Below are 14153 nucleotides of genomic sequence, written 5' to 3' on the forward strand. Positions count from 1 at the left end.
TAGGGGGCGGAGCTTTCTTTTTGTGCATAATTTTCTCATAGCAAACTAACGGTAAAAGGGGTGTGGTTAAGAACATTGTGGCTGAAGCATCAAACTGACATCAACAGAAGGACCACCACTCCAAACGTGGTAGCAAATAGTCAGACTTTGATTGAAGATTACCAAAACAAACATTTTTTTTTTTCATTGGATTAACTTGAACGATTTAATTCAGAATAAAGGATTTAAAATTGTATGCAAAAATAACTAATAGCATATAGTAGTTTAACAGGATATCAATACCTCTAAAATAACACAAATGACACTTGTGAAGTGGAATATTTTTTTTCTAGACACTTCAGCGCGTCTCTCTTTAGTCTAACACCTAAACTCGCTCTGAATAATGAAGCTGTGTGTGAAGTGTTTGTGGACACAAGCTGCGTTTCATTTCATCAGGCCTCTCACGTACTGAGACTCTGCCCCGCTTCGATCCCTCCTACACAAACACACAAACACACACACCTCGCATCAATAGCACATGCTCACGGCCACAAGCAAGCCATGACAAATGAACCCTACGCATGACATCCCTGCCATGGGGAACAGAAGAAAAAGAAAAGGAAACAGACAGGGAGCTCGGGAAAGAAAAGCCGGTTGAAAAGATCCAGGAAAATGTTAAATAAATACTAAGCTTCATTGCACTCGTCAGTCTGAGACCTGCGTCCTCCATGAGCCTTCACGCCTCACAAGCCTCCATTCCTTCACATCCCTTCATTTCTGCACACTTTCCTTCCTGATCCCCCCTCATCCGTCCCTCAGCCTAAATCAGAAACACTGACATCAATTACTCTCACTGTCCCGATCGTTACACAGCGCAAGTGTCATTCATCCGTGAACAAACACGTCACTAAACAGACCTCAAGAGTTGCTCTGAACTACACTGCCTTCATTAAAGGACACTTCAGGCAATTCTGTCATTGTGTTATGCCTTTTAACTTGACTATGTGGTATGGACTATTGCCAGTTAGCAAAAACTGTGTCGAGTAGTTAAAATCGCTAGTGCAATTATGGGCAGACCACAAAGACAATTGAATGCAATTTATCAAATACGAATTCATTCATGAGGTCAGACAGAAAAACAACAACACCAGCCACCACAATACACTGGAGAGAGGAGCAGCAATGCTGGTACTGATGTATCTGCACCTGCAAGATCACTCACTCATGGAGAGATTTTAAGGCTCAAAGGGTGTCACATACCAGACAAGAAGCCCACCTCGTCATACCATATCTTTTATACAAGAGTACAAAATCTAATCCATACCTATTCCCTACCCCTAAACCCAACCATAACTTTACATTATTCTCAAAATCAGAGGGGAATAATAGTTGGATTACAATCATGTAGAAGTGCATAAACCTAAGCGTAAACGGTAACCATATCCCTTAATTCTGGTTGGCTGATTGAAATGTTGTTCCAGGGTCAACATAGATGTTAATCCAGGACACGTTCTACTTGGTAAATTCAGATTGACTATTGGGTGTCTGCCTGCTACAAGCAGAACACACTGTAAAGATGTGCTTGTGCATCTCATGGAGAAGGATGTTTGCCATGTTTTTGGGGTATTTCAGTTTGCCCATGGAAGCATAGTATGGGCTTTTCAAACATTTTCGTTACACTCAAATGTATTCTTTCTTTTTATTTATTTTAGAAATAACTGACTTACAAAAAAGGTAAAAATCATATCAAACCAACTATTTTTCAAGAACAAAAATCTTCCTACAAAATTGGAAGAATATTAAACTTCAGCTTTTGTGATCAAACAGACATTTAAGGGCCGGGACACACCAAGCTGAAGCCAAACAACTAGCACGTTTTTGCGTGAACACACCGAACAGATAAAAACTAACTGATTCATGAGCGAGCATTCTGTGCCTGAACATGAGCATCTGCATCATGGGAGGCAATATCTGTGTTCTCGTTCCAAATGAGAAAACCAGAACTTTAAATAAAATAAATAAAGCAGCATTTAGCACCATCATCACAGTAATTGTCACTACCCACAGAGGGATTTGCTCCTGCAAATATGTCTGACAATCTAATAATCCATATCGTTTGCAAATATTTGATAAATGTAGCGAAATTACAGGCGGCCTCTTTGTGATCCTTCTTGGCTTGAATTGTTTACTTGTTTCGTCACTTCACTACGTCACACTCGCACACTGATTCATTGCTGAATAACTTCAGCCAACAGCTGACGCCGATTCGACATGTTGAATTGGGCCAACAAGCTCTGACATTGACCCAATGAAAGGTGACGTGTGGGACACACTAAACCAACTAGCCTGTCCAATAGGCCGACAAAGCCCAATTGCCGACCGGTTTGTCCCAGCTCGAAAGCAACCTGAGGAAAAATGTATATCAAATACACATTTACTGGTCCATCGAGGAGAGACCCGCCTCATGATTGTAAAACGTTTTAGATTTGATGAAAGATGCATTATATACACTCACCGGCCACTTTATTAGGTACACCTTACTAGTACTGGGTTGGACCCATTTTGCCTTCAGAACTGCCTTAATCCTCTGTGACATAGATTCAACAACATACTAGAAATATTCTCAGAGATTTTGGTCCATATTGACATGATAGTATCACGCAGTTGCTGCAGATTTGTCAGCTGGACATCCATGATGCAAATCACCCGTTCCACCACATCCCAAAGGTGCTCTATTGGATTGAGATCTAGTGACTGTGGAGGCCATTTGAATACAGTGAACTCATTGTCATGTTCAAGAAATCAGTCTGAGATGATTCACGCTTTGACATGGCGCGTTAACCCCACACCATTAAACCACCACCACCACCAGCCTGAATTGTTGATACAAGGCAGGATGGATGGATCGATGCTTATATGTTGTTGACAAATTCTGACCCTACCATCCGAATGTTGCAGCAGAACTCGAGACTCATCAGACCAGACAACGTTTTTCCAATCTTCTATTGTCCAGTTTTGGTGAGTCTGTGTGAATTGTAGCCTCAGTTTCCTGTCCTTAGCTGATAGCAGTGGCACCCGGTATGGTTTTCTGCTGCTGTAGCCCATCTGCCTCAAGGTTGGACATGTTGTGCGCTCAGAGATACTTTTTTGTATACCTCGGTTGTAATGAGTGGTTATTTGAGTTACTGTTGCCTTTCTAGCAACTGGAACTAGTCTGGCCATTCTCCTCTGACATCAACAAGGCGTTTGTGCCCACAGAACTGCCACTCACAGGATATTTCCTCTTTATTGGACCATTCCCTGTAAACCCTAGAGATGGTTGTGCGTGAAAATCCCAGTAGATCAGCAGTTTCTGAAATACTCAGACCAGCCAGTCTGGCACCAACAACCATGCCATGTTCAAAGTCACTTGAATCACCTTTCTTCCAATTCAATTCAATTCACCTTTATTTGTATAGCGCTTATACAATGTAGATTGTGTCAAAGCAGCTTCACATAAAAGGTCACAGTAAATAGGAACAGTGTAGTTCAGTTTGTAGTGTTTAAGTTCAGTTCAGTTTAGCTCAGTTCAGTGTGGTTTAATAATCACTACTGAGAGTTCTTCCCCATTCTGATGCTCAGTTTAAACTGCAGCAGATCGTCTTGACCATGTTTACATGCCCAAATGCATTAAGTTGCTGCCATGTGATTGGTCGATTAGAATTTTGCGTTAACGAGCAGTTGGACAGGTGTACCTAATTAAGTGTGAATACACATTAGTTACTTAAAAATTTCATTTGTGGAAGCTGCCATTAGAATTGTACATAGTGGAATTTGAGTATTAGCAGGGTTAATTGTGTTATTTGTATTTGGGTTTACTTGTTTTTTATGTGATATTATATGTGATGATGTTGATGAATTATGCATTGAATCTAAAAACAAATTTATACTATATAATAAAGAAAGCCAAGTAATTTTTTCACCAAACCTGTATGATCTTTTTTCCTTTTAGCGGAGAACAAAAGCAGCTATTTATAGCAGAATGTCCAAACTGGCCTTTCATTAAAAGTGAATGGTGACCACGGCTGTCAGGGGATACTTTCAGTGATTAACGACTTAAACTGCAGTCAGTTTCTCACACAAAGCTATCGTGTGGTTCATACTGGAGTATTTTTATCATTCTTTTGTGAGTTTTTTTGTTTTGTTTTTGGAGCCTCACAGCATATTGATTATGTTTAAAGTGAACATCCAGATACACACCTTTGGCTGTCAATGAAAAAAAAAATAGTCACACAGGTTTGCAATAAAGGGAGTATGAAATAGCCATAAAAATAAAACGTTTCTCTTATTCTGCAAATGAAGTGAGATTGTCAAAATAGCAGCATCTTATAATGGGACAGTTCACCCCAAAATAAAAATGACCTCATCATTTACTCTCTCTCATGTAGTTTTAAATCTATTTGAGTTTCTTTCTTTTGTTGAACACAAAAGAAGGTATTTTGAAGAATGCTGGTATCTGACACCCATTGACATCCATAGTAGGAAAAAACTACAATGGAGGGTGCCAGTTCCCAACATTTTTCAAAATATCTTCAACAGAAAAAAAGAAACTCAAACAGATTGGGAACAAGTGGTCAGTAAATGATGATAGACTTTCAATTTATGGGTGAACTATCCCTTGAACAGTGAACAGTTCATTCAAAAAAAGGTCCTCCAGGTCACCAAAGATGTATATGGATAGAGCCAAGGGCATAGGATTGCATATGACATTGGAGGGGTGGGAGAATCAAACTAACTGACTGGAAAGTTGAATGTACTGGCCAGATTGTTCTTTGCCTGTAGGCTTCAGTTTTTGATTTAAAAAAAAGTTTAATGGATTTCTAAAAAAAAAAAGATAGATAAGAAATTTGTATTTTAAAATTAAGTATCTTTTCATATTTTTTTATTCTAAATTTTCATTATTTATAAAACTGTAAAATAAAAAAACTTACAGTTTAAATGCACATTTGTACATAAACACTTAAAATAGAAATATAGTATTTGACAAAATGGTAGGAAATATTTTTTGTATATCAAAAAGTATGGTTATGATCACCATCCGACAAGCTAATCCAGGAAAATTTTGTTCTTAAAATGTCACTAAAATACAATATTTATACCTCATAATTAAATAAAAAGAGATGAATAACTGCAAAAGGTTCAGTTTTTCAGAAAAAAAAAACCCACTCCTTTCAATAAGCTGGCTACAGGCCTGATAGTGTAATGTTAAGAGAATGTGTATTAACTGATAAAGAGAGTTTAATAAAGACTTCCATTTATTTTAGCCATAGTGCAAATGAAACATGTCTTATATATCATTAGTAAATAACATGGAGCACAGGCTGTAGTTTTTCTGACAGAACTGGCAGGATCATATACCTTCACATTTAGCTGTTTATCCTGTAGTTTTCAGGGCATACAGTATTATTCACAGACTATATCAGTCTGCTATAACGATAGAATGTTGGAAAAACACGAGCATTAACGGCATTATTATGATGGACTCATTCAGTAGCGAACTTGAGTTTATGTGATTTGCACTTTTCATTGAAAAAGCTCCTTATGTCCACCTTTTTTCATCCTCACTTGTGTTTGTCACACACCTCACACACCTTAGTCTTAGGAAATTCTCGTGCAGTTTTGGTGCTGCTAGAATCCGAATGCAGCTACAGCCTCTCACAGCCTCTAGCTGGCGGCTATTGTTGAGGACACGTCCCCTCCATCCATGCTAAATCTACGCCACAGGATAGAGCGTTGCTATTAATTGAAATCGTATTGCAATTGTGATGTGAAACGTTGGGATTAGTTAATCGCAGGAGGCTGCAATATGAAATATATATTATTTTATTCCCCCCCCCCAATATGAAATATGCAATATGAAATATATATTATTTTATCCCCCCCCCCCCCCAAAAAAAAATTGCAATTAGATATTTTCCTTAAATCACACAGCCCTGTATATGGCTTTCTTTTTATAAGCTGAAGAAATATTATAGTTTTGGAGAAAAATTTCTAATGACTTTTTAAAGATTTTACAAATGCAAGTGAACGGCCTCAACATGTTATTAGTTTTAATGGTATAAATCCTATGTTAGGGGAGCTTGAAGTAATTCAACACGACTCCAGGCGACAAATAGCGGTCCACTCTAGTGAAAAGATCAGCCATTTCCAGAAGGAAAACACACACACACACTCTTTTGTTTACTACAAATGCCAGCCTTTGTCCAGCTCAGCAATGCGCATTCACAAGACACTTTAGTTCACAACCTCTCACATAGCACAAGCATTTTGGAAAGGTCACGCGTTTAATTTTTTCAGGTGAGATATTCCTTTAAGGAAAAGATCAAGGTCAAAATAAGTAATGCTCCATTTGTATTTACAGCAATGCTTCTACTTTGGGATTCCAAGCATCAAAGATTTCTTCAGGGATTAAAATCAGAACTGTACAAATCAATATTTATTATTGCTATAAATAGCTGTTGAAAGACCTCTTGGAAGTTCTCAGTTTTCTGGATTTACTAGGTATAGACTTAAGTAAAATCTTATTTGTTTTATTCTAAAAACATTTTGTTCTAAATATCAAATAAAGACATTTAAGACAATAAGGCAATCATCCTCTCCCTTCTGGCATACTTAAGTCAATGCTTTACATTTGCCATAATGATTTTTACTGGCTTTAATGTTTGATCAAAAGCTTTGCCCCATAGACTTCAATGGAAGCCATGCTTTTGCTTGTAAAACTCACCTATGAAGTCATTGCTCATGCCCAGGTCATAATCCCAGACTGAGATCTCCAGGGTTTTCTTGGCGAGCTGATCATGTGGGACATCATAGGAAAACTCCTGGTTTAAAGAAGACACACATGAGTTTTAGTAGAGAAAAAAACAAGAACATATGTAATCCCAATGAGCAGAATTGTAACCCTGGACCACAAAACCAGTCCTAAAAGTCCATTTCTGTAATGTTGAATAAATTAGCTTTCTATTGATGTATGGTTTGTTATGATATGACAACATTTGGCGGATATACAACTATACTAAATATATACTCTCATCATTTGCTCATCTTCAAGTTATTTTAAAACTGATTAAACTTTTTACTTTCCCAAAAGTTTCCAGTCTTCATTGACTTCCATTATATTTTTCCAGACTATAAAAAATGTGGGTAACCAAACAGTTGCTGGTCCCCATTGACTTCCAAAACATCTTCTTTTGTGTTCAGAAGAAAGAAATCCATACAGGTCTCTGGGTAAACTACCCAAACAAATACCCAAATAAAAAATGATAGGTTAAAATTATGTCTAGCATTTTCCCAGAAATCAACATTCAAGAAGCACAGTTTCTGTTTACCCACATATATATATATATATATATATATATATATATATATATATATATATATATATATATATATATATATATATATATATATATATATATATTATTAAAGGGTTAAACTATAAAATAAATATGGTAATTAGGTGTATTAGGTGTAGCTCATGATTCACAGGAGTTGTCTTTCCTTTTATGCTTCCGATTTGCATTGTGGGACCATTTTTAAACAATGAAAATGCAACTACCATTTAAAAAAAGAGACTTTTACTAAAAAAATTTAGTAGTTTTAAACCATTTATTGTATTATGAACTGAAAACAAATATATAAACTACCCAACAAAAGTCATTTCGTCGATCCCAGTTGTAAGAGAACAAATAACAACTTCTAGTTGATCATTTGGAAGTGTCAGAAGGTAGATTTTTTTTATTAATCATCTGTTGAACTGCATCCCAATCATCACAAATACTGTAGAAGAGCTATTGGAACCCGCATGAACCCAAGATTCTCATAGTAATCAGTCAAGTTTGGTGAAGAAAAAAATCATGGTTTGGGGTTACATTCAGTATAGGGGTGTGTGAGAGATCTGGGAATGGATGGCAACATCGACAGCCTGATGTACCAAGACATTTGTGCTGCCCATACATTACAAACCACAGGAGAGGGCAAATTCTTCAGCAGGATAGTGTTCCTTCTCATACTTCAACCTCCACGTCAAAGTTCCTGAAAGCAAAGAAGGTCAAGGTGCTCCAGGATTGGCCAGCTCAGTCACCAGATATGAACATTATTGAGCATATCTGGGGTAAGATGGAGGAGAAGGCATTGAAGATGAATCCAAAAAACTTGATGAACTTTGGGGAGTCTGCAAGGACGCTTTCTTTCTCATTCCAGATGACTTTATTAATAAGTGATTTGAGTCAACGCAGAGATGTATGGATGCAGTCGTCCAAGCTCATGGGAGTCATACACAATATTAATTCTTTTTCCACTGCACCATGACTTTATATTCTATACTGTACATTATTTCTGTTAGGTGACAAGACATTTGTCAAAGCAAATCAGACCTTACTGTCTTCATTAAATAATTAGAAATCAAAGCATGATCACATTTTATTTAGGTAAAATAAGGGTTATCTAGAGGCCTTTGCCTTTCAAATAAGCCACTTCTGATATCAATTGATCAACTAAAAGTCAAGTTATCATTTGTTGTTCCTAAAACTTGGATAGGCGTCAAGACTTTTGTCAGGTAGTGTAGACATAAATCCAGACAACTGAACTGAAACAGTAACCGCAGCTCATTACCAGGAGTTTGTACTATAATATATCATACACGATTAATGCCAATATGCCAATGTCAATTGTCAATGAAGTGAACATTTAAAATAGGGAAAGCAGAGATCAAGATCCCATAATGTAGCTCGAAACTATAAATAAACTAAAAACCTCAATGAACCATGAGCTAATGACAACTTTAACTTTTTTAGTGTAGAAAAGAAAAACTAAGTGAAAAAGGGTTGCATGACTATGACCATATCCTAATTTCCCATATTCTAGCTGTGATTATTTAACAGGGAAAACTAGTAACAATGCTCTGCCTTAAATTAAAATAAAAATCTTCTGCTGCATCATGAGTAGACTTTAAACGGAAAGGAATTAGCATTTTATTCTTGAATTATAATCTTAATTAATTGTGCAGCCTTATGTAACCACACCTTTAATAGGAAAACCTGACCTCGTTAAACTCCGGGTTTAGAGTCTTCTTCTTCACTGAGGTTTTATATTTGGACTTCTTTCCCATGTCAGGCTGCAAAACACTGATAAAGAGACAGAGAAATAAGCAGAAATGAATCATTTCTCCGCAGTGAGAATTTTATAACTTCTAAAACATCAAAGCAAATCATTAGCCTGGTGCGTCTTCGGCTCTCTAAACATCGGCAACACAATCGAGAAAGAGAGAGAGAGAAAAAAAAAACACACACAGACAAGGCTTTAGGAGCTCATTTTAGAGCATGACGAATGTGAGTGAAAGAAAGACCTTGTGGAGAGAGATGGTGGTGGTGTTTTTAGTGATTCATTCAGTCTATTACAGGAGGAGAGATGATGATGTCTAATTGAGGATTGATGGAATGAATGGATTGAGAGGTTGTTGGAGGACAGATGATGCATCCAACAAGGTCTGCGGCTCAGTGGAGTCATCAGTGGATTACCAATCAGGACTCTTGGTCCTTTATTATTCATGGGAAATATCAACCTACACAACATGTTACACAGGAGAGAGATGGAAGGAGACATGTGTGAAAGGGGAAAAAACACATCAGAGTGTCATGTCAGTGATGTTTTACCATCTACACCAGTCAATGACGAGTTGTGAAAAAGAACACACACACATCTAAACAACATTTAAAGGGGTCATGAACTGCTTTATAAATGGACCTTGGAGAACAGTCTTTTTTTAATGTTACAGTATCAGAAGGAATATATTGGGAAATAATAGGCTATTTGATGTCCTTTTTTGACCTCCTTTATCAGAACAGTTTGATTGTAAACTTGACTGAAAGTAATTGACAATATATATTATTTAATATATTATTAAAGTTACCAAAACATTTATTACATTTATGTTTTAATAATTTAATTCAGTTTTAAAATATTTATGCATAGGAAATTACATTTCTAACTTTAAAGAAGAATAATTGCATGTATATACAGTTAGGTCCATAAATACTTGGACATTGGCACAATTCTAACATTTTTAGGTCTCTACACAAACACAATGGGATTTGAAATGAAAAGAACAAGATATGCTTTAACTGCAGACTGTCAGCTTTAATTTGAGGTTATTTACATCCAAATCAGGTGAACGCTGTAGGAATTACAACAGTTTGCATATGTGCCTCCCACTTGTTAAGGGTCCAAAAGTAATGGGACAAATGGCTTCTCAGCTGTTCCACGGCCAGGTGTGTGTTATTCCCTCGATATCCCACTTACAATGAGCAGATAAAAGGTCCAGAGTTCATTTCAAGTGTGCCATTTGCTTTTGGAATCTGTTGCTGCCACTATCAGTCAAGCAAGCCATCATTAGGCTGAAAAAAGAAAACAAACCCATGAAAGATAGCAAAAACATAAGGCATGGCCAAAACAACTGTTTGGAGCATTCTTAAAAAGAAAGAATGCACCAGTGAGCTCAGCAACACCAAAAGACCCACAAGACCACAGAAACAACTATGGTGTACGACTGAAGAATTCTTTCCCTGGTGAAGAAAAAAACCTTTCACAACAGTTGGACTGATCAAGAACACTCTCCAGTAGGGTAGGTGTATGTGTGTCAAAGTCAACAATGAAGAGAAGACTACACCAGAGTGAATACAGAGGGTTCACCAGAAGATGTAAACCATTGGTGAGCCTCAAAACAGGAAGAATTCTAAAAAAGCCTTCACAGATCTTGAACAACATCCTATGGACAGACAAGACCAACTCATACTAGAGTGATGGGAAGAAAAGCGTATGGAAAAGGAAAGGAACTGCTCATGTAGTGTAGCATGGTGGAAGTAGTGTCGTGGTGTGGGCATGTATGGCCACTTTTATTTTTGACCAATTACTTTTGGTCCCTTAACAAGTGTGAGGCACATGTGCAAACTGTTGTAATTCCTACACTGTTTACCCGATTTGGATGTAAATACCCTCAAATTAAAGCTGACAGTCATTTCAAATCGATTGTGTTGGTGTATAGAGCCAAAAATGTTAGAAATGTGTAGATGTCCAAATATTTATGGACCTAACTGTATATGATGAAGACTATTATTATTTGATTATTAAATCTGTGTATCTAAATATTGCTAGACTTGCAGAAAATTATAAAGCACTGTTTATTTTATTTTACAGTATTGTTGCTCTACTGTAATTCTCAATGTTTGTGATTGGTTTATTATATTTCTGTAGATGCACTACCTTACAAAACATCCCTATGTATCGAAAGTTACGAAATTCTTTCCAAATAAACTATTCATTTCATCTGGTGAAATTATATATTTAATATCGCAATACATATTACAGAAAAACAAAATATGTCTGTTTTTTTAAATATCGTGTAGCCCTAATATATATTCTCAACAGAAAAAGCTTATCTCCTGTTGCCTAATTTCCCTAATTTGCCTAATTTTAATGCAGTGTTTCTTGTACAGTCTGAGACCCACTTTATATAATTCTACCTCAGGCAGTCGAGAGCATTGGTTTTAAAGAAAACAGACGTTTAAACGTTTGACCCAGGTTACTGCAAAATTAACAGGGCCTTCCGCACATGCTTCTGCAGTATACCACTATTGTCTTAAACAGGTACTCGAAACATCTAAAAAACTAATTGTACTCTGATTGTTTAAAGGGATATTTCACCCAACGATGAAAGTTCTGCTATAGCAACATAATATTCTAAACCAGGGGTTACCAAACTTGTTCCTGGAGGTCCAGTGTCCTGCAGAATTTAGCTCCAACCCTAATCAAACACACCTGAACAAACCAATAAAGGTCTTACTAGGTATACTTTAAACAATCAGGCACATGTTTGGGCAAGTTGGAGTTAAACCCTGCAGGGACACCGGCCCTCCAGGAACGAGATTGGTGACCCCTGTTCTAAACTAACCCTTGTCTTGTTTCAAACATGTTTGAGTCTCTTTTTTCTGATGAACATGTTTTTAGCTTTCTTCTAAATATCTTCAACAAAAGAAATAAACTCAGATTTGGAACCACTTCAGGGAGAGTAAATAAAAAGTAAGAACATTTTCATTTTGGGCTAAACTATGCCTTTAAGCGTATGCTAGTAATAGTGCTTAAGTCCAATTATTCTGAACAGATGGTTTCTGAAGGAGTACAGATACAGACTGATTTTGTAACTATTGTGTCTTAAATTGGTTTCTTAATGTGAAGGGCTGTGCAAAAGCAACATTACACTTGCAATCATGCTGTTAGATTCCATTAAACGACAACTGCGTAATATTGACAGATTATTATTTAACAGCACTGTGTGTTTGGTGCCAGATATGATTTACCACTGGATGATAACCACTGGACTAATGAATCGCTGTTGAAACTAATAATAGATGCTTGAGTGGTGACTCGATACAAAATGAGACCATCTTCAGCAATCAATTGACTGGTAGAGCACATGTCGAAGTATTAATCAGAAACGAATCAGTAGCTTTCACCTAATGACTTTTTAGTCAGAATATTAATGATGCTTTATTTCTGTGTGACAAGCTTTATAAGTCACTGACAGGATGATTTTGTGTTTCTAATGGTTTTTTTAATGTGATCCCATTCATTTTTTATGTTATATCCTGTAAAATGTGTTGTATATAAATTGGTCTGTAAAGAGTCAGAACATTTAAATACAATTGTTTTATATGTTTATATGTAAGAGCAGCTTCTACTTCAGAAATCCTTACTGAGAACCACATTTTACAGTGCCAGGATGATCTCACTGTTACCCTGCTGTGGTAGTTTGGAAAGTTAAAATATAATTTATTTATACACCCAAAAGTATACTGTGGTTTTCTGTGTATGTTAGGGTATGCATACAGTGTGTATGATGTGAAATTCATCAGTAGCACAGTATATAAATATTTTATGTGAGGGTCTTTAAAGAACACTTTAACTTTAAAGAACAAATATGCTTTGCACTGGGGATTAAATGAAAACCACAACTACAAGACTGCTCCCTTCAGGATTTTCTTTAGGTCAATTTGAAGTTTTCCTTATAGCATTATTAATAGGAATGTTTTAATAAAAAAAAATTTCTGACATTAATAATTTTATTCAGCAAGAATAAATAAAACTGATGAAAAGCGAAAATAAAAGCTGTTGCTTTATGCAGTATAATCTACAAATTATATAAATAAAAATAAATATTCCTACTGAAAACTGCATTAATGCTGAAAATTCATATGAATTGTTAAAAAATTGCAAATTATAAATTATATAGGGGGGGGGGGGGTATGGGTCGCTTAGAGATTTCCAAAAATCTAATTCATTTTATTAAACTATTACAATTACACATTTTATCCAAAACCTACAAAAGAAAAAAAATGTAGTTAATAGTTACATTAAAAAACAACAAGCAACTAAAAAGCCATCAGTTTTTCAATTATTTGCGACCAATGAGGTGATTACATTATATTAAAGACACAGCACATTGATTTTATTGCAGGTTACACTTTCTGATACCTTTACAGCACTCATGTACATCAAATTAAATCGGACACAACTGAACATTGAGAATAGTCTCCAAGTAGCGTTCTCCAAAATTACATGATGAATAGACTTGAGTCTATTGGTAAAGTATGTGTGCACCGTTGTGTGCAAGGTTTATATATTTATAACCACCTCAGAGGATATTGAGCGCGCGAGTCACTGGCATTGTAATTTTGGGAGTCATGGGCTGAAAAGTTTTGGAACCTCTGAATTAAAGCACTTTGAAACTGCAATTTAGAAGTTCAAACCATAGAGCACCATTGAAATCCATAATATGGGGAAAATCCTGCAAGGTTTTCCTCAAAAACCTCAATTTCTTTTTGAACGAAGAAAGCAAGCAACAAAAATCTTGGATAACATGGGGGTGAGAAAATCATCAGGAAATCTGCATTCTGGAAGTGATCTGATCCTTTAAATTAAAAGCTGACTAATGCTAAGCATGCTTATATTAGATGCTATTACGTTAAGCACGAGGCGCATGATGTCCTTTCAAGAAGAGCTCTAGCAAAGTTTATTCCTGACACCATGGGGCTCACTTCAGATCTAACCCTAAGGAGACTGTCGTCATCTGGGTAATTAAA

At 36.3% G+C, this 14153-nt stretch overlaps 1 protein-coding gene across 1 annotated transcript in view; it reads right to left on the reverse strand.

The window, feature by feature from the left end:
* Positions 1-14153, reverse strand: part of doc2d (double C2-like domains, delta) — a 108713-nt gene that overhangs the window by 3976 nt on the left and 90584 nt on the right. Inside the window, exons 9-10 of the mRNA XM_056463953.1 lie at positions 9062-9143; positions 6743-6839 (exon numbers count right to left, since the gene is read on the reverse strand). Of these exons, the coding sequence (XP_056319928.1) occupies positions 6743-6839; positions 9062-9143 (179 nt within the window). The remainder of the gene's footprint in view (positions 1-6742; positions 6840-9061; positions 9144-14153) is intronic.

This window comes from Danio aesculapii, chromosome 8 (assembly GCF_903798145.1).
Source record: "Danio aesculapii chromosome 8, fDanAes4.1, whole genome shotgun sequence".
Lineage (NCBI taxonomy): Eukaryota > Metazoa > Chordata > Actinopteri > Cypriniformes > Danionidae > Danio > Danio aesculapii.